The 20,989-nt window shown below is 35.6% G+C and overlaps 1 protein-coding gene and 2 non-coding genes across 6 annotated transcripts; all 3 read right to left on the reverse strand.

Annotated features, from left to right (window-relative positions):
- Positions 1–14,563: 14,563 nt before the first annotated feature.
- LOC126606122 (small nucleolar RNA snoR135) lies at positions 14,564–14,711 on the reverse strand. The gene has a single exon (XR_007617139.1). It is a non-coding gene; the product is annotated as a small nucleolar RNA snoR135 (small nucleolar RNA).
- Positions 14,712–15,795: 1,084 nt separating this feature from the next.
- On the reverse strand, positions 15,796–20,150 carry LOC126605912 (DNA-directed RNA polymerase III subunit RPC7-like). Of its 4 annotated transcripts, XM_050273368.1 has the most exons (12): positions 19,721–20,149; positions 19,426–19,567; positions 19,094–19,144; positions 18,547–18,705; positions 18,360–18,450; positions 18,108–18,258; positions 17,180–17,299; positions 17,011–17,064; positions 16,852–16,895; positions 16,567–16,677; positions 16,205–16,259; positions 15,796–16,096 (listed from the first exon to the last, which is right to left on the reverse strand). In XM_050273368.1, the coding sequence occupies exons 5-12, from the start codon at positions 18,444–18,446 to the stop codon at positions 16,080–16,082; spliced, it is 639 nt and encodes a 212-aa protein (XP_050129325.1). In that variant the 5' UTR covers positions 18,447–18,450; positions 18,547–18,705; positions 19,094–19,144; positions 19,426–19,567; positions 19,721–20,149; the 3' UTR covers positions 15,796–16,079. The 4 variants fall into 4 exon arrangements, with proteins under 4 accessions (XP_050129325.1, XP_050129327.1, XP_050129323.1 ...); XM_050273370.1 differs by lacking the exon at positions 18,547–18,705 and having other exon boundaries at positions 19,721–20,150; XM_050273366.1 differs by lacking the exon at positions 19,426–19,567.
- LOC126606124 (small nucleolar RNA snoR135) lies at positions 19,899–20,017 on the reverse strand. Its single transcript, XR_007617140.1, has one exon. It is a non-coding gene; the product is annotated as a small nucleolar RNA snoR135 (small nucleolar RNA).
- Positions 20,151–20,989: the final 839 nt, after the last annotated feature.

Here is a 20,989-nt window from a genome sequence, read left to right on the forward strand (position 1 = left end):
CTGGTCGTACTTTTGATCACCTGGTTGGTGCTATTTTGGGCTTATGGGCCTTCGCCCTTTACACAACATTCCAGCCCATTTATTTTGGGCTTTGCCCCATTTTTTTTTTAACCCTCTGATGGGGTTTATACAGATGTTTTCGAAAGATATGGAAAATATATTACATCATTTAAAAACAAGAAAAGTAAATCACATCATTCTGGTGGGATGTTTATTCCTTGCTTTTGCAGTATGGGTGTCTATTCCTTACTTTTGCTTTTGTTTCTCGCAGCTCACTTAATTGCTTTTGCCTTTCCTTTGCACTTTTGTTGCTTTTGTTTTTGTTTCCCATGTGCTCTCTTCTCTGATTTTTCTGTCAGCAAGACTTTCCCTCTTTTCAAGGTTATTTTGCCTCCACATGGTGGGTAAGAAAGTGCATGACCCATGTGCTATCTTCTTTGATTTTTCTGTCGGCAGGGTCCCCTTCACCACCTTGGGTCCCGTCTCCAACTGCTCCAAACTTCATGTGCTCTCTTCTTTTTGCTTTTTCTTTCCACTGCGTCTGAACACTAGCTATTTTTCTTTTTGCTTTCTTGATCCTAATCAATATGGAAGACAAGGAATGATAACAGATTTAATAATAAGAAAATAATCTTATCTCCGCTTTTGCTTTCTTCTTTTCACTCTCTGCCCTTTTCTCTTTTTTTACTGCCTGAACACCAATTGGTGTATTCCAGCTCCACCATGAAATCTGAGTTGTGCCATCCCGTTCCTTGAAGCTCGAGCACATTGGGGACAACCAAAATCTTAGAGAAAGCGAAGAGAGAAGAATGAGGGGTGAGTTGGACTATGAGGCTGACGAGAGAGGACCTCTGGAAACTAGAGGCTTGCTTCACGAAGTGCTCGATCACCTGGGCTTGCTTCTGCTCTACCTCCATTGAAAACCCTTCGCATCGTGAGACACTGGTAGCTGCAATTGCAACTCGTAGCCTCTGTCTTTTTCACCGATACCCCACACTACAATCAGTGGGTAAGCAGAAACATGCGGGTATGAAAAGCTCGCCCAAGTGGGTATCAAGAACAACGCCAAGATTCTTGCCAGTCGGGTGTGCGCGGAGGAGGGCAAGTCATTGAAGGAGGAGTTGATGGCTGAAGGGGAACGATCTCGAAGGGGAACACCCTCGACTCCCTCCATAAGGAGCTTCCCAGTCTCTCGACATCGGCACTGACAACGTGGATCGTTATGAGGAGGAGGAGGAGGATAAGCCCTCGATGGGAGTGGAGTCTTTTCTTCGATGACTGTGATCATGACGAGGTGCAGACATAATATTATCGTGGTGGATGTGGAGGAATTCTTGTGTATTTTTTGTAAGAAATGGAGAAATGACAAGAGGAAAAAGAATGAAGCAAATAGAGAGAGAGATCGTGGTTTTTCTGTTTATGGGTTTTTGGTTTTTGCAGATTCACGGTGGAGGTGAAAAAATGAAAGAGAACCGACACAACTTTTCATATCGATTCCCACAGACGGCACCAAATGTTAATGCACAAAACCGGAGGTCTTGGAACAACGTAAATCCGACCGTGAATCTGCAACTAATGTAAATAACACAAGATGTATCATGGTTCACCCCAATGTTTGGGCTACTTCCACACTGATTATTGTATTTCTTTGAGAGGTGAGGGAGAGAACCTCTGAATATCAAAGGGGATGTGAGAGGGGTGAGAAGGCTTAAGAAAATGGCCTCCCCCAATTATGAGGGTGAGAAGTCCTTTTATAGAATAAGGGCTCATCACTTATTACATATTTGCCCCTTTCTTTATTACATAATTACATTTAAGTCCCCCGAGTGTTTATACGAGATCTAAATACGGAGGCCCTAAGTATGGTACAAACACAATTCTTGTTTGAAACTAAAGATAGGAAAGTCCTATTTATACTAGGATATGGCGGTTGCAAACTTTCGTAAATCAATATGATTCTTCCGTCACAATTCTGTAAAAAAATTGTTATGTGCTGATGTGGGTTTAATAATTAATTTAAAAAGTTGTCCAAATACCTTTTTGCACAATAATTTTTTTCTTTCTTATAGTAGGTCCTACTCCAAATAGAGATCCATTCCATAAATTCTCAAAGGCACAAGGCTTAACCAAGGCTTAAGACAGTTTGGAAATAGTTTTCAACCAACAATAAACGCACATCGGTTATAACCTCATTATCTCAAGGCAGACCTTGCCATTCTTTGAGTCACCAGACCACTAGGAAAGTGCAGAACAAGCTTTCCATGATTAAGGTTGTGAGGATGTTGATCGCCTAAATGTTAACAGTGATGTCCCAGAAATCGTTACCAATCAGCCAAGCCGTCGCCAAAGGTGATCTCTATCCAGGTTCAATTCGGTGAAGGGTGTTGAAGTGTGTAAAGATGGGTGTATTGAGATTTTTAATAGACATAGAAAGAGGTAGAGGAATGTGGATTGAAATTGGAGGTGATTGCACGACTGGGTTTTTGGGTTCACAACTTTTTATTAACTATTAAATTATTAAACCTATTTGTAATTTTTTAATTTAATTGGACTTGTGTGATCCATTTATGTGTCAGCACATAACATAATTTTTGATAGAATTGTCACAGAAGGACTACATTGATTTGAGACATTTACTTGCGGGACTACATTGATCGATTTTCAATTTTAGGGACCATTTTGATGTTGCGAGTCAAATTCAGGGACTATTTTAATGTTGTAGGTCAATTTCAAGGATCATTTGTGAGAAAATTGACTTATAGGACCCATTTATGTGTCACATTAGCACTTAATAGAATTTTTGAAAAAATTGTGACAGAATGACCATATTGATTTGCAACACCTATTTTCAGGGACTATTGATTTTCATTTTTAAGGACCATCTTGATGATGAGGGTCAATTTTAGGGACTATTTGTGATAAAAACTTTATTATTAATTTAATATACATGAATAAACTATAAGGACTTGATAACTATCCTATTGAGAGGTGTCAATTGCATGGCAGTATAGAGCATACGTCCACAAGGTAGCTTCACATAGTCAACATATATATGTGCCCTCTAAGCACATAATCCTTATTTCCTATAGGAATTTAGATTGGTAAAAAAGATAGATAGCCACGAAGACATAAATAGGATGAATGGTAATTTACCTCAGCTAAGAGTTGGATAGGGATAAAATTACGGTAGTAATAATACCTAACATAAACTCTAAAAATACGGGATCTCACAATACATATGTTAGCTATCTAGTATATTTTTTCCAAAAAAATTGGTAGATACTTTGCATGACCCTAGATGGGTTAATGTTAGACTTGGCAATTTTTTGCACGACTTGTTAACCCGACACAGAACAACATGAAAATAACAGATTATGGGTCAACACATTAACTAATTGACTTGTTGTCAGGTCATCCATTGATGAAGGGTTTTTAACAAGTCTACTTGCGGGTAACTTGTTTCAACCCATTAAGAAAAAGGTTAGTTTGGTAATTTTAAACTACTAAAAAAACCTTACTGCAACAGTCATACGATTTAATCTCACATAAGTACGATTAAGTCCTTATCGTTGGTTAACGGTAGTCAACAATGATCAATCGACATGGGTGGTCAACTTTGAGTGCTCATTAATGTAATTTGATTTTTCCTACGAAATACCAAAGCACAAAAATTAATAATAATTAATTTACAAATGTGAAAAACTATTCAAAAACTCGTGATTGCATCTCTATGCTTTGATGATGGGTACATCATCGTTTGGATTTTTAAAACCCTCTTAACCCTCGTGAACAGTTTTTTAGATGGAGTTGAAAAATGTGTAATAATTCATTTTAAAATGTGATTTTTTTTGTCAAATGCTTGCGATCGCATCATCTACACTTTGTCGATGGTTACATTGTAATTTGCATTTTTAGGATTTAGCGTTTAGCGTATGTTGATACTAATTTAGTGACTACGTGGTATGTAGATACTAATTTACTATGACGTTTTTCATTTGATTATTTATTGAACTAAATATATTTTGTTTAACGGGTAAGTGTTGAGTCATATTATCCGTTAATTTTATCGGGTTGAGTCATATTATACGTTTATTTTAACGGGTATGACACGATAATATCCGTTAATATATCGTGTATGCCACAAAAATGATATGAACATGGCTAACATGACACAATTGCCAGGTCTAGTTAATGCCATGAATATTGATATGGAAGCTCTATAAAACAATTCCACTTGTGATTTGAAACCTTTGCCAAAAGGAAGAAAGATGTTGGATGTAGATGAATGTTCAATATCAAGCCCAAAATAGATGGTTCTATTGATTGTTAAAAAGGTAGATTAGTTCCTAGGGTTATACACAAATATATGGTGTGGGCTATTAGGAGAGTTTTACTCATGTTGCCAAAATTAATACCGTTTGTGTCCTTAGCAACAAACCAGGATTGATCCCTAATGTAGTTTGATGTTAATAATGTTTTCCTCCATCGTGATCTTAAGAGGGAAGTTCAACATGGATCTCCCACTAGGTACCAGAATATCTTCTGAAAAAAGGTGTTATGTGAAGATTGCGAAGGGCTTTATATGGTTTGAAACAATCTCCTAGAGCGTGGTTTGAAAGGTTTACAAGTTCAATGATGAAGTTTGGATATTTCAAGAGTCATTCAGATCATACTTTGTTTTTTAAGTGACTAAATGGTAAGCTAATTGCATTGATTGTTTATGTTGATGACATGATTGTGAATGATGACAATAAGAAAGAGTACATCTTCAAAAGTACCTAGCTACTAAATCTGAGATGAAGAAATTGGTGAATTGTAGTATTTGCTTGGAATCAAGGTTGCACAATCCAAGCATGGTATTTTTCTATCTCAACGAAAGTATGTTCTTGATTTGTTAACTAAAACTGGTATGTTGGATTGCAAATATGTTGATACTTTAGCAGAACCATCATTTGAACTTATTTTCGGATCAAGTTCCTACGCATAAGGAACAATCTCAGAGGCTTATGGGGAGATTAATTTATTTGTTACACTTGTCATGGCATTACTTATGCAATTAGTGTGGTAAACCAGTTTATGCACACCCTAGTGAAGCTCATATGGATGCAGTAATTCGTATTTTGAGGTATTTGAAGATGACTCCTAATAGAGGCTTTGTTTTCTGTGAGAATGGCCGAGTTCTATCATTGATCGACAATTTACATATAAACACTTTACTTTTGTGTGTGGTAATCTAGTTACTTAAAGAAGCAAGAAATAGAAAGTGGTTGCTAGATCAAGTGGAGAAGCTGAGTTTGTGGTATGTCTCATGGTGTATGTGAGTTGTTGTGGTTGAAGAAGTTGTTGAGGGATCTTGCATTTGAATTCAAGGGTGCTATGAAACTCCATTGTGATAATAAAGCTGCTATTGAGATTGCTCATAATCTAGTGTAACATGATTATACAAAACATCTGGAGATTAATCAGCATTTCATCATGGAAAAACTAGATATGGAATTATTGCTTTTCCGTTTGTAGGATTTGAAGATCAAGTCGCTGATGTGCTTACTAAGCGTGTGTCTAGTATTGTGTTTTCCAACTTGCTTGATTAGATGGGTGTTCGTGACATCTTTGCTCCAACTTGAGGGGGAGTGTTGCGAGTTATATGTGTAAATATTAGTTAAGTGTAAATGGTAGTATTTTGTCCTATATTGATGAAGTGCATATGTAGTACTAATTGTAACTCCTATCTATACCTCACTTTGAAGATTAATGAATATGCAAGAGATTCCTTAAATGTTGTTTTTTATATTTTTGGTATTTACGTTCAATTCAACTGAAATAGATGATTATCATTTAGTTTCCTTTATATTTGTTTTGATATATACTGTCAGAGCAAACTCTTGTTGCGATTGATTTGACGAAAACCTACTCACACAAAGAAAATAGACAAACTAAGGTAGACTAACACTAGTGTGGTGTTAGCCAAAGGGCCTTCGATGTCTAAGACAGGACGACTGTAGGAAGTAATAAGAGTGTGGCGAGAGTTCTTGATCACCGGAATAAAGTAGATGGCCTTGACTATTTATAGGGAACTGGGGAGTTAACCTTAGTGCCCAGGTCCAGGTTCGTTGAACCTGTTAATAATGTGTTACATTGTCTGCAGCCCAATGGAGGAATATTCCTCTGAGATTTTTGAAATATGTTTTGGAGAGTCTTGCCATACCAAGAGCCTGGTAGGCATGCTCATTACATACCAAGGTAATCTGCATAGGATGCGTGGAGATCAACTTGCACCATTTGCAAAGAATGGCCAGAGGGAATGTTGATTGTGGGCTTCTATAGCCTTCGTAGAGAATGTGGCTTGATAGTCAAGTTTGATTAGCAGTCAGCATATTCCTTCAAAACAATAGTAGTTATATTTGATAAATTATACACGTGGTGTGGTCTCATTAATTAATCGGGATATTCTATGTTCCCATTTATACAAAGACTCATTCGTCCAAGTAATGTCAAGATACATTAAACCTTTTTTTATAAGATGAGACAAGTATGATAATTCAAATTACGACATTATAAATTAAACACAACATATACAAATTACTGTACATGTACCAACTTCACAAGGTTACACGTTTGTCATATATATAGTATCCTTCATGCATGTTGTTGATCTCCCGAGTGAAAACCACTTCTAGATAGTTATACAAGGCGATCGAAGATCCCTAAAAAACATAGCTTTCAGAAGCTTGATGCTTATTTTTAAATTGCGCCGCATCAAATGAACTATTACGGGAGAGAAGACAAATTCAACTGAAGACTCTAGAGATCGTTACAAGACAGCTCGACCGGGAAATAGTATATCAACCCTAGTTCAGAGATACAATCATGATTTTGAAGGGTCTCCAAGTCTAAATATAAAACAAAACCATACCAAGGCAAGACATGAGAAGAATTCTTGACTTGCAAGCAAAAAGTACGTACTAGATGATATGGTTGATAAGTCATGAACGCCGCACCAGAAATGCTAGTACAAGTTTTGGTAGTTAACTGTTTTTTTTTTTTTTTGGGTAATGTTTAGGTAGTCTTCTTGTATGTGAGCAACAGTAAGTATAAAAGTCAGCATTACATTCGTTCATTTACCCTAATAATTTCCTTTCTCTGCTATTCCTATTCAGCCTATTCTACCATTAACTAAGCAAAAACTAACCTTATCTGTTTTTCGAAACAAACTATAGTATCTGTTTAAACAGCAGGTTAACCCAGTTTCAGTTTACCTCCGAGCAACTGTGAGCCGAGAGTTACTAGAACATTGAACTCCGAACGTATCCTTTACATAATTTCACGACATATTTTTTTGTTTAGACACCCAGCTGTGTCTCTCGACTACCATAATAATAAATAATAAGCAAATTAAATTTAAACATAAGGATATATAATAACAGTGAGCCCCTAACACTTAGTGTCCTCTAATTCTTAATTTGGAAAATGGTGGATGGGTGCGGCCGTATGTCGGAGAAAGGTAACAGTCATTACCCAAACATGAGGATGAGGCCTGTTTGGGGGGAGACAAACTCCATCTCCCTCCCTCCTACTCGATCTCCATAATTAAATACTTTTCGTTCTGTAATTATTGTTTCATCCACCCAACGAAGATTTATGGCATCATTATACAAAGAGATCGAAAAGCACGTTGACCCTTTCATTATGCTGTCTCATTAGCTAGGGTTTGGTTTTCCAGGCTTTTTATAATCCATGTAGGGTGGCTTTGGTTGGACTCAGTTATTCAATGTCCTCCTACTTCCTACTTGCTATAGTTTGGCGACATTATTTAGATTTTGGATACATATATATAGCAAAATAATTGTCTAGAAGTAGTTTTACAATTATGGTTTATTTGTAAAGGAGTGAATAAATAAAGGTTACTATTAACAGTAGTAGAGCAGAATTTTATGTGAAGAGGAGAGAGCATTTTCACATATATATGTGTGTGTGAAAAAATGAACTCATTACATGAGCAATCGGAGTAATATTCACAAAACTGGAAGACCCATAATTTAATAGAGAAAAAAAACGTACAAACCAAGGCAACCAACTAGAGACTTAAAATAAATTCAAACTGAAGGTTGCAAGCATCATGGATGCATGCATGGCTTAATGAGATTGAGAGTACTGAAAAAGAGATGCGTGTACGTCTCAAAGTGATATAATAATAAGGTCACACTCACGTACACTAGCAATATTCATTCACGACGTGCGTTGCACCCTTCGTTTTGCGACGTCAATAATTACATTAAGCAAAAAACGTGATTAGCACAGCCTGATAACAATAATTAGAATACTGGTTGGGAAAATTGAGAAGATTATCCTACAAATTACAAACCTAACACTCCAAATACATATGGTAATGAGAGTGTGTATGTGTGGCCTCTCAAGTCTTTTAATTAATTAATTAAATAAAAGGGGTGAAGTTTGGTACCAGTTTGAAATGACATTAAGTAGTGCTTAATGTGGCGTAGGAGAGGTCCATTTCATTCCCAACATTAGGTTCCTCTTCTGGGGGACACTTTCTATTTCCATATTCCATTTTCTTTCTTTTTCCTTACTTATTTTTCATCTTGTTCTATTTGCTGTCCATTTGTCATTCCCTATAATATTATTTACGTTATCTATCATATTCAGGATGAAATATATACAGAGACATCCGGTACATAAATGTCTATAGTTCGTTTAACTGCCGCTTACTTTTTCATTCAGTTTTCCTACCTAAGAACTAGCCTTTTCATTATTTTGACGAGGATAATGCGAATTTTAAACCAAATTTGTAAACTAAATGATGTGCTACCAAAAAGAAATAAGCACGTTAGCTAACACTTAAGTAATAATTCAATTATCAACAATCACATCATTTGGTTTATAAAATTTAGTTTCTCTAGTTTTACCCTTTAGAGAAATGACAATATTGTTTGGTTCTATTCAATGCATGTCATATTTTGTTTTTTCGGTCAAACATAAATTTAGCTAAGTTGGCTATAAATAGTGCGCATCACCGCTTACACTCAAGCTTCAATCCCACTCCTTGGGTATTAAATAAATCTAATATAATTATTTTACCGTCTGTCAAAAAGAAAACTTTAACTATCTGAATAATATGAGGTGGTATTCTTCATAAAAAGAAAAAAAAGAAAGAAAAAAAGAGAGGTGGTATTGAATTCCGGAAAAAGACATTCATCCGTAGAATATGTTGATGTTGAGGACAAATAGCAGCAGACGATGAAAGAGTGTGCGAGGAGGTTAAATGTTTGTGGTGGTTTTGTTTTTTGGTCTTTGTGGTTGATACATGAATTTTGTGCTTTGTTGCTGTTCAATTTTATGGGACCTCATCCACGTCCAAGTCACGGTTACTATCACATATATAAGCTAGGGTGGGATGTCTTTATAAAACTACCCTTACGGGCTTCTCCATATTATTTTGTCCCGCATTTGGCATATATATCTAATTGCATTCTCCGACCATCAGTTTGTAGGGTTAGGGGTATACTTGCAGGTGAAGGAAGTTGAAGGTCTATGCAAAACTTCTAAGCATGTGTAAGGTTTTTGAATTTTTTGATGTGAAGTTGCACGCTCAACACATTATATCACGTGTGACATTATTAACGCAGAAACAACACATATAGGTGATGTGGAACACATGAACCATATGTCTCAATACGTAAGTTACATACTTTGTTACCATGAAATAATTTGAGATTCTATTATAAAACAAACTGGCAATATGACGAATAATACTAGTCCAACTTGTTATTAGTTCATACAAAATCTCTTAAGTGAAGGCTTGAGTTATATCAGTAATTTTCAGGTGCCCACTATTTTCCTACCATGGTGAAGGCTTTTGTAGTTTGTTATTTGCTTACTAAAGAAAGTTAAAAGGCACCAACTTTGATACAAAAATTTATACTTGCAAGAAGGGCAGAGTGGTGCTAATTTCCTACTTGGGAAAAAGGAAGGATGTATTAAGGTTGTTTTGTGTTGCTTGCTACATTTTACCTAACGTTAGGAAGCACTTCTAAATCCCACCTTTATTAAAGTAATTTCTTATTTAAGAATGAGCGATGGGGTACTAATTAAATTCTATTTCCAGAAAGACTTTGTGGGAGTACAAAAGACTTCTAGTGAGATCTTTATTTACAGATATTTTTCCACATAAAGTTGCTAGTTATTAGTCCAAGGGAGTTTTAACGAAAAGCTCGCGGTACTATTCACTTTAACGAAAAATCACATTTTTACACTAAAAGTCAAACATGGTACTATTCACTTTATCATTTATTTTGTCTTTATCGTTAAAACTCAAAGGTTTGTTGGTTTGGCACTCAAAACTTCTTTATTTGGTTCAACAACTTATTCACTTTAATTTCATTCTAGCTAGTTGATACGTTACTTTTTTTTAAATACAAATATATAATTTATGTTAAGGCGGTGGGGGACTGACTTAAGCTACACAATGAGTCAGCTATAATAAGTGGTATCAGTCTTGTCATTCACAAAAATTGAACATAAAACCTTTTACATAAAGTGAAGAAGAATACCACTATACCGTATTACTAAGTAGTAATTTACTCCTTCATTGTCATGTACATAAAATACCCTATATTATTCCTCTCAAAAAATAAAATCTAAACTTTTGCCTTCCTCTCTCCTACCTACAACTTTAGTGGTAAGAACATTGACTAAAACCCTAGCAATTCTGAGGTATATGAATTGCATGGACGCCAAACCATAGTCTAGAACATTCACGCAATTGCGTTGCACCAAATGTATGAAATCCAAGAGTTAGATAAGTTGTTTCTCCATCAGTTAAGACACATCACAAGTCATCTCCGTACAAAACTTGCCCTTAAATTTCATCACGCACACTTGCTTGAACCATGACAAGTGCTCGCAACAATTTGTCATATCGTATGAGAGGGACAAGTGCTCGCAACAATTTGTCATATGGTATGAGAGGTTTCTCGAGTCGAATACAGAAGAACCCCACAACATATCGACCCACCGACCATATATTTTTAAAAAGATAGCTTCAAAATCCCATAATTTTAATTTTGGTGACTTGTGTACCAACTGTTGATACAGCATGCTAACAATAATGTTCAATGGATCCATCCATCCATTTTCCCATGGGGATTTTTAGTAGTCGGTCCAATTATTCTGATATCAGGTAGTCCATGAGTATAGAACATCAACTGCTCTTCTGAAAGTGGGTTTTGGGGACATGAAAGGCATGCAACATGCATTCATCGAGGGAAAAGGCAACACCATATGGTTTTGTTGCTAGATTTTGAAGATTTTCGGGAAAATGATGCTACATGGGATAATATTATTTGGAAATTTCAACGGATATATCATTTAGGTGTACAAAGTCAAGAAAACAATAATACCAGTTGGTTTTAGGACAATTTTGAAGCATGGGGGATTGATCATGATGGTTATGGTTACACTATTCATTAAATACTTATCTTGATACTTTTGATATACGACGAAAAAAATGATTTGAATATACCTTGCATGGATTATCCTGTTTTATTAAATTTGTCTACCGAAGTTGTATTAGTACATTGCATAGATTATCCTGTTTTTTATATTAAAAATGTGTTTGAGTAATTCTTCAGCTCCTAATAAACGGATCTTGAAGATCATGATGTCCCTTTTACATCGCGAATGATCGTGAGATCAAAATATGGACCATATGAAGATGAATATATATGAATAGTTCTGGTTCACGTAACACCGGTCCATGCCAACCAAATATAAACTAAACGTGGACCACTTCTATATAAACACTTCTATATAAAGATGAACATACATGAATAGTTCTGGTTCACATAACGAACCAAATATAAGTTGAACGTGGACCACTTTAAATTAGGCGTATATTGTAGCAGCTAAGCACCACCTCCCCCCTAATCCTTTGAGTAGCGATTGAACGGGACCGTTATCAAAGGATGCCAAATCTGACACCGAGTTATTTTTAATTTATTTAATAAAACAAATATATAGGAGCATGACTCCATGGACCACCCCATGGGCAACCCAACATTTTCACTCCCAGTTCAGAAGTATTCGGAGTAGGCCTTTAGCCTGCCATTGTCTAGCTCTCTGGCTATGGGCCTACCCACACTTCTGCAACAACCAATCAAATACTACCTTCTCTCTTTAGGGCAAAGGACATTTTGGAGGAGGGAAAATTTTAACTGGATTCTCGATGGCAAGGGTAAACGCTTTTAGTTACCCGTGGACACTTGAAATAAAAAATTGAAACGGAATGGACTAAATTAGACCGCACTAATAGGAACTGAACAACAAACTAAATGATTTCATTTCCTAATTTTTGAAACCGAACTGAAAACGAGCTAAGATGCTTAATATAATTTTTTTTAAATTTAATAGCTAATTAGGTATCGGGGGTAATTGGTTATTTGGTTGAGTATATACATTTAGCGTTGACTCAACCATATCACAACATGCCTAGACTATTGAAGAGTTGATGATTAGGGATGGACAAATACCCATCGGTTATGGGTAATCGCGGTTACCCGCCCATTTAAATTTCACGGTTACGGTTATGGGTAACCGTTTAGATAAATAAATGGTTATGGTTATAACCGTTTACCCGTGAAATTTAAATGAGTGGTTATGGGTATTAACCGCGGTTATAAACGGATAACTATTTACCCATTTATTTTATATATGTAAAATTAACATAAACCATGTTCCTATCGGACAAAACTTAGATCAATGCTATTGACTATAGTGCATGATTTCTATAGCTAATATAATATAGTTTTCCTTAACCACTTTAAATTTCGTGGTCCATTATATATATTATGTTAATATTTTGCATTCCGAGTTAAATAACCCAAGAATACTGTCTTTTAACAGTTTTCGTAACCCAAGAATACTTAGCAAATTTTATATTACCTTCATTATTAACAGTTAAAAATATCTTCTGTAAACTATTATTTCAATTATTTGAATGGTATAAGGACATAAAAAATTAAAATGCAGAAATGTATGATGAATGTACTTATAACGGTGTTTAATTGTTAGAAAAAGAAAATTATGACAAATTTTTCTTTTTTAATTTTCAAGTTGTTAAAAAAACACGTAGACGGGTGAAAATGAGGAAATGGTAAAAAAGAAAGGATAAACAGGTTTAAAAATGATAAATGGGTAAACGGCTACTAAACAGTTACAGTTAAATGGGTACACGGTTATGGATATGGTTAACCATTTATAAACAATTATGGGTATGAGTATAATCGTTTAGACAATTACCCAATGGGTAAACGGTTATACGGGTATGAGAATAAACGGTTATGAATAAATAACCGCGGTATAAGAATAAACGGTTATGAATAAATAACCGCGGTTACCTGCCCGCCATAACCATTGCCTATCCCTATTGATAATACCAATTCGAGTCTCGACAACACACATGCATCTCCTCCTCTCTCACATCCTCTACTTTTCGTCTCTTTCATTCTTTCATTCTGCCCTATCGTATAGTCACACTGCAAATCATGAATTTATTTTTATAAAATTGATTTGTATTAATGCTATAAAGCATTTAGTTTGCAAATGACTAAATTTTGGACTATGGAATTTGTTTAAATGTTGAATACTTTTATTGATACCAATTTTTTAACAGGCCCATAATTTAGGCCCAACCTAAAAAACAAAACCATTTGAAACCAAACTGGACCAAAACCAAATGGTTCTATTCTGATTCACATTGCGAAATAAATTTGAATCTCATTTTCAGTTTTACCCCAAAACCACACCGTATCAAACCATACTAATTATGGTTCACTTGTAGTTCGTAATTCCATTTGATTTAGGAGTCGTTTTTATGTCCATTTGATACATCTCCAGGATTTATTAGCATTTTTACAAAGGATTGTTTCCGAAAATATTTTTACCAAAAATGTTTTCAGTCATTTTAAAAGTACGTACAAACTAACTCTTAAGTCAATCTCATGGTTACAATTTGAAAAGGAGTGAAAATAAATTCACGTTCAAGTGTTGTTAATTATTTTTTGGTCGAGTATAAACCAAAGCCCAGAAGAAAGCAAACCAGTCTGCATCAAATATGTTAAAAAAGGCCCAATTATAAGCACAATATTTATGCTCAAATCCAAGTCTTCTTCCAATGTGGCCCAATGGGGCCTGTCTTTGCAGTTCGGCCTAAACCCATAAACCCTAAATTAGGAGCACTTCCAATTTATACTTCATGCTCACCTTTCCAACAATTTACCATTCCAACAAAAATAAAAGGAAAAAATAGTCAATATTACCCATTTAATACTCGTGTTTTTGTTAATTGTATTTAAGAAACTCTTTAATCCAGATTTGAGCTTCAATAATCACAAAGAAAACAGAGAGAAACCCAAATTCCAGAAACAATTTCAAGCTAATATAGCCTATAAATTCAATTTTAATCATACAAAAACATGGAATAAAAAAGTAACAAACGAATCAAAACCCAGGAACCTTAATTACGAGAGAGGGTTAATAAAAGAAAAGAAAGGAATATGGGGAAGATGATTGTTGAAATTTCAACAGGCGGATGAAGAACAACTGCCCACCTTCCCCTTTTGGTTTGATGTTGCAGGGAACTCTTTCGGATCAGAGTGCATTGATTCTAGCACTACGCCGATACACACAATCCCTGCTTGCTTTTTATATCATATTTACCCATCAAACTCAAACAAAAATATATTTATAAAAACAAATCACAGAGGATTTTGCAGGCTTACACGGAGAGAAGGGAAGGAGGACGATGAGAGAAAGGGAGTGTGCGGTCTGTATATATAGGCTCTGAAATACAGAGCAAATCACATTAGGGTTTTGTGGCCCATGTTTGATTTACCAAAATATCCCTTCAAATCCATTCTGTGGGCTTTCATTTTCGGTTACCCTAAGTCCAGCCCAGTTTTCCCAATGAATTCTTACTGTTTATTCCACGAGGACCAATACTTAACTACGTTCTTATATGTAAAGAAGTCATTTCTTGTTATATAAAGATTTACGACATCATTTCACTGCACAAACGTCACAATTGAAATTGATTGTTCTCTTTATCATCCTCTTAAGGTTGTTTACGATATGAAGATCATTATATATGGTAACAAATAACATCTTCATGATGAAATGTCAATTTGTTTAATTTATGTAAGGAATTAAGCAATGTCTGTCGAGAAAGATCAATACCTCTTATCTTGAAATGATATTTTTTTTTAAGGAAATTCATAGCTTTTTATCAAAACTTTATGCGTGCAGATAACTTTCATCTTTATGTTTTAGTAAGTTATACAAGTTCTATTGCAAATGGTGTTTTATCGCTGTAATAGAAATTAATCATGTTCATGCACTCTACTAATTTGAGTAGTAGAAGGTTAATTATACTTCTACTCTGGCAATTTGGGGCTGTAACGATTTGGTTTATTCTTTATATCCCACTTAATTATCTAGTTAACTCTTTTTTTTTTTTTTTATCTCACTCCGTGAACTCATTGGTGACATGTGAATTCAAGATGGACCTAAATACGATCAGTATTCTTGCTTGATAAGCCATACACATGCAATGGCAAGATCTCGAGCGGACGTAGACGTCGGAGAAGAGCTTCTCCAATCCCTGCGCCGTCGAAAGTTGTTCTGACATAGAAAGATAACCAGGTTGATGGCAAGCGGCGCTGTTGTTTGGGCGAAGTCTTCAGAGGCCGATCCTAAAGCAGTGGGGCTAGATTGAACTCAGAGGAGTAGTTTGAAAACAGCCTTACCAAGCACTGATTTCGATTTTTTTTGTTCTCGGAGTCTACAAACTTGGATTCAAGAGCAAACTACGACAATACACAACGTCAATGCATGACCGATCTGGTAAATAGTAGAAGATCCAAAATAAAGCTGTAATGTTGGCAGACGAAGACATGTTTTACTCGAAGAACAAGAGGTTTGTACCAAAACAATTAGTAACTGATTGCACAGCCATACCCCATTTGATCGAAGAGAAATGAGATGTACACATCGCACGCAACACCTTCTCACTATAAAAGGGGTTCGTCTGCATCATTAAAACCAAAAGGGTAAGCTTATTAGTAAATTCACAAGCTCAATTATTCCATGCTATAGTATGATAAAAATTGCAGTGGATCAGATGAATGGTTCCTACCGTCACCGTCATCTTCCATATTATAATCATCTTCATCATCATCAACATCAAAACCCTGCAAGACCATAGCTTGATCAGAAACATTTTGTTTTCCCACACATGGTCCTAATCCTACTAGAAACAAGAAAATAATAAGAACGGAAACAAATTATACATGAAACTAAATTAAAATAGCCCTTATCCATTCTGTACCAACATGCCTCCTATTTCTGAACAAGTGAGGAATCAGGTAGCAAATATAAGCAATGAAAATCGCAACGGTGAACATAAACAATGTACAACGAATGACCATTTTGAAGTGATTTGTATAGATGATTTAAAAATCTAATAAACATATAAGACCCAATATTTCTTTTACGAACCTTATAATAATCATCATCACTAAAGTCCTCCTCCTCTTGTTCCTCCTCCTCTTCATTTTCATCTTCATCCTCACCTTCACCTTCTTTCTTTTCTTTTGTATCATTTTGGCCCTACAAAGGAGAAACGTTATCGGCAAAGAAAGTTAATGCGTACAAAAATTAAACTACCAATGACAAGAAAAATCTTTAGAACACAAATAATAGATTCTTTTCATAAACAAATGTTGATACAGTGATCTTTGACCCAAAGTATTGCAGTTAGAGAGACTAAAGACTTTCTCATACCTGACGCTGCTCGAGCTTTTCAAATAAATCCAACTTCTCCAGCCCTGTTAGAGTGACATTTTTAATCAGTTATGTTCAAAATTCCTAAAGAACAGAGAAAAACACAAAAACATATGATAGAAGACAGCACAAAAAGGAAAGCATCTAATCTTATAAGACCTGAGTTAGGATTCCATCGAACTCTCTTTCGACCTGGCTGCTGCACCCTTGAACCTGATACACCATTGCATCAGCATGCATGTAAAAAGCATGAAGACAACATAAAACAAAATATAGCATTCTGAATACTATTCCAATTTTTTTTAATATGGCTATTTAGAGTAGAGACCTCCGGTCAGTTCTTGAGGAAATCCCTTGAGCTCCAATATACTAAAAAGAGAACCGCGTCTTATCGTGGTTTTTGGCTTTGTTCTGTCAGAATATCTTTCTACATCTTCGTTTTGCCTCTCTGCAACATGTTCAAGAAGTATATTATTATAGAACATAACCTGCTATGATTACAAAAGAAGCCAAAAAATGATTAAGAATCAAATCAGAAGTAATACGGTATTCGAATAAAATGCCAGTACGGACCTATATTTTTAATGAACTGACAGGTTGTAACTTGTAAGCATAAAGAAAAGTATTAAGCATTCACATGTCGGATATAATGCAACTATAGCAAAAATCAGCTTAAAACATATATTGTGAACACGAAATAGGAGCAGTGCCGTGTGCAACAAATATCCTTTTGAGAACAACGAATGTTACAAATTATTGTGAATTATGAATCTTCTTTGATTAAACATTTGATGATTGTGTGCCACTTTTCATAATGGCCACAAACAGAAGAAAATGTGTTGTTTTTGGAAGGGATGTGTGAACTTCTCGTTACATCTTACTATAAAATCTTGATGAGATCAGTTTCACATTCATTATAAATATGTATTCATCTCCAACCATATCCATATTGTTGACTATTTTTTAAGATCAAAGCTTTCCAACACATCTGTGCGAATTGCTTCGGAGTTGCGTATACAGAAGTTTACCCATACACACCATCTAAACATCTCTACAGCGTTGCTAATCTATTTAACGAGTTGAAAACATACCAGAACAACGAAAATGCACTCCGCAACATCAAAAGAATGACCATGATCCATATCTTATCGAGAAAAAGAAAGGGAGATACACATGCTTCATAGATTGCTTATTCCACTACCATGAGGACTGATAAATGAAAAATAATAATGAAGTATAAAGAACATCATGCTAACCATTCGAAGTGCTTTGCTCAAGATAATAAGGAGACTCTTTCCAAATTTTTTGGAACTTGCGAGTTTGATTGATTAAGTTTTCTTCCTCAATAACAGCGTCTGTTTTTTGCTGTAGATCAGATATACCTTTGGGAATAGGCAAATCAATGTCCTGCAAAGAAAAGCTTCGACGTTAAATATGAAAAGCCTCTAATTCAGGGAAACCTAGCAAACTGCCAAACATATGCAAAAACTGCAGTAACAAAAGCTCACAGGAAAAAGCACAAAGGGCTCTTGCTTAGCAAAGCCAAAACCGCCACCACCCGAAAATCCACCGCGACCGCGCCCTCTGTATGCCATTGAACTTCACATACAAATGCAACAAGGATTTACTCAATAGACATTAATGCAAAAAATAAAATAAAAATAAAAAAAGCAAAATTCGGCAAAATAATATTACCAATTTCTGCAGAAGCAGTGACTACTGAGAAGGGATAAGTTCGACTCTACCGCGGGAGACAAGATTTATGTTGAAGACAGAAGGGAAAAAGGATGGAGCAGATAACTATTGAGAGTGCGATATGGGTTTGATTCACTCTCCTTTGATTTGATTTGGGAGCTGCGCAGAGAAACGAAGAGAGTGGATGATGAGAGACAAGAAAAGACAGAAACGAGGGATTTATTGCCTGTTGGTCCTTAAACCATTTAATGGAATTTAATCATGTATTAGGCTGTAACAAAAGTAACTTATATGGGCTTTAGGAATTAATAGGAGGGAGTGAGGGTAAGAGTTTTCCTATTCAACCCAATATGTATCGTGTTCAAATCATCTCTCATTTTATTTGTGTAAATTAAAGAAGTATTATTACTTGTATTAAAAAAAATTGGGAGCTTTGAACCGTGCCACAGTGAGTTGAAGAAAGGGCCTTAACAACAAGTACACTGACATTCATAAGTATAGTACGTCAATTGGTAATGTATGTCAATTTGTAAATTTAACAACGTACCTCTCCTCGAATTCTCAGACTTTTGTTGTTGAGCACATCGACATGCTTCGCCTGCGCATGTAAGAAAAGATATGGACAAAATGTAAATTTAACAAACCTGGGTAGATGAAGAGAAGAAATTCAATTTAGGAAAACCGGAAAAAAAACAAAGGAAGATGAGTATATGGTAATAAGATATATACATTAATTCTGCCATACAAACACCACATAGGCATGATTTTTCACACAGACAACGCAACAATTATCTAAAACGAAAAGTAGCACAACTTCTCTAAAATGATAGGCAAGTTTTGGCGTACTTTGAGACAATTGCATAGACACCCTTAACTTACATCAGAACACCAACTCGTCCCTTCAAGCTTTGCACTCTTATTGTCTGATGACAAAGAGAAGTTAGATGGTTCGCCCTACACGTCCCCCCCCCCCCCCGGGCTTCTTTTTCGTAGATGGTTCGTGTTCCTCTTTTGCTTTCAACTATACCCCACAATTAAAAAGGAATTGAATTTTTTACTCAAACCCTAAAACATGATATTTCGATCAACACACCCAATGTATAAAATTAAAAGTAATAAGAAAGATTGATACAAAGCAGCTATGGAAAGAACAAAGAGAGCTGAGAATTGTTACCCATGTTGCAGGTCAAAAAAAGGAATCATACTTTCGTTATGATTCTCTTTGCTTCTTCAGACCTTGCTTTCTATACTTCCTTCGACCTCTCTCAGAAACTGGGGTATAGTTTCTAGGGATGGTTCGGTATGGGATCCCAAACCGAAAATGGGATCCCAAATTCCAAACCAAAAATTTTCAACAGGCGGATGAAGAACAACTGCTCACCTTCCCCTTTTGGTTTGATGTTGCAGGGAACTCTTTCGGATCAGAGTGCATTGATTCTAGCACTACGCCGATACACACAATCCCTGCTTGCTTTTTATATCATATTTACCCATCAAACTCAAACAAAAATATATTTATAAAAACAAATCACAGAGGATTTTGCAGGCTTACACGGAGAGAAGAGGAGAAGGAGGATCAGAGAAAAGGAGTGTGCGGTCTGTATATACAGGAGGTGAAATACAGAGCAAATCACACTAGGGTTTTGTGGCCCAGGTTTGATTTACCAAAATATCCCTTCAAATCTATTCTGTGGGCTTTCATTTTCAGTTACCCTAAGTCCAGCCCAGTTGTCCCAATGCATTCTTATTGTTTATTCCACAAGGACCACTACTTGGATACGTTCTTATATGTAAAGAAGTCATTTCTTGTTATATAAAGATATACGACATCATTTCACAGCACAAACGTCACAATTGAAATTGATTGTTTTCTTTATCATCCTCTTAAGGTTGTTTACGATATGAAGATCATTATATATGGTAACAAATAACATCATCATGATGAAATGTCAATTTGTTTAATTTATGTAAGGAATTAAGCAATGTCTGTCGAGAAAGATCAATACCTCTTATCTTGAAATGATATTTTTTTTAAGGAAATTCATAGCTTTTTATCAAAACTTTGTGTGCAGAAAACTTGCATCTTTGTGTTTTAGTAAGTTATACAAGTTCAATTGCAAATGGGGTTTTATCGCTGTAATAGAAAATAATCATGTCCATGCACTCTAGTAATTTGAGAGTAGTATAAGGTTAATTATACTTCCACTCTGGCAATTTGGGGCCGTAACGATTTGGTTTATTCTTTATATCCCGCTTAATCATCTAGTTAACTGTTTTTTTTTTTTTTATCTCACTCCGTGAACTCATTGGTGGCATGTGAATTCAAGATGGACCTAAATACGATCAGTATTCTTGCTTATTAAGCCATACACATGCAATGGCAAGATCTCGAGCGGACGTAGACGTCGGAGAAGAGCTTCTCCAATCCCTGCGCCGTCGAAAG

This window comes from Malus sylvestris, chromosome 15 (assembly GCF_916048215.2).
Source record: "Malus sylvestris chromosome 15, drMalSylv7.2, whole genome shotgun sequence".
NCBI lineage: Eukaryota > Viridiplantae > Streptophyta > Magnoliopsida > Rosales > Rosaceae > Malus > Malus sylvestris.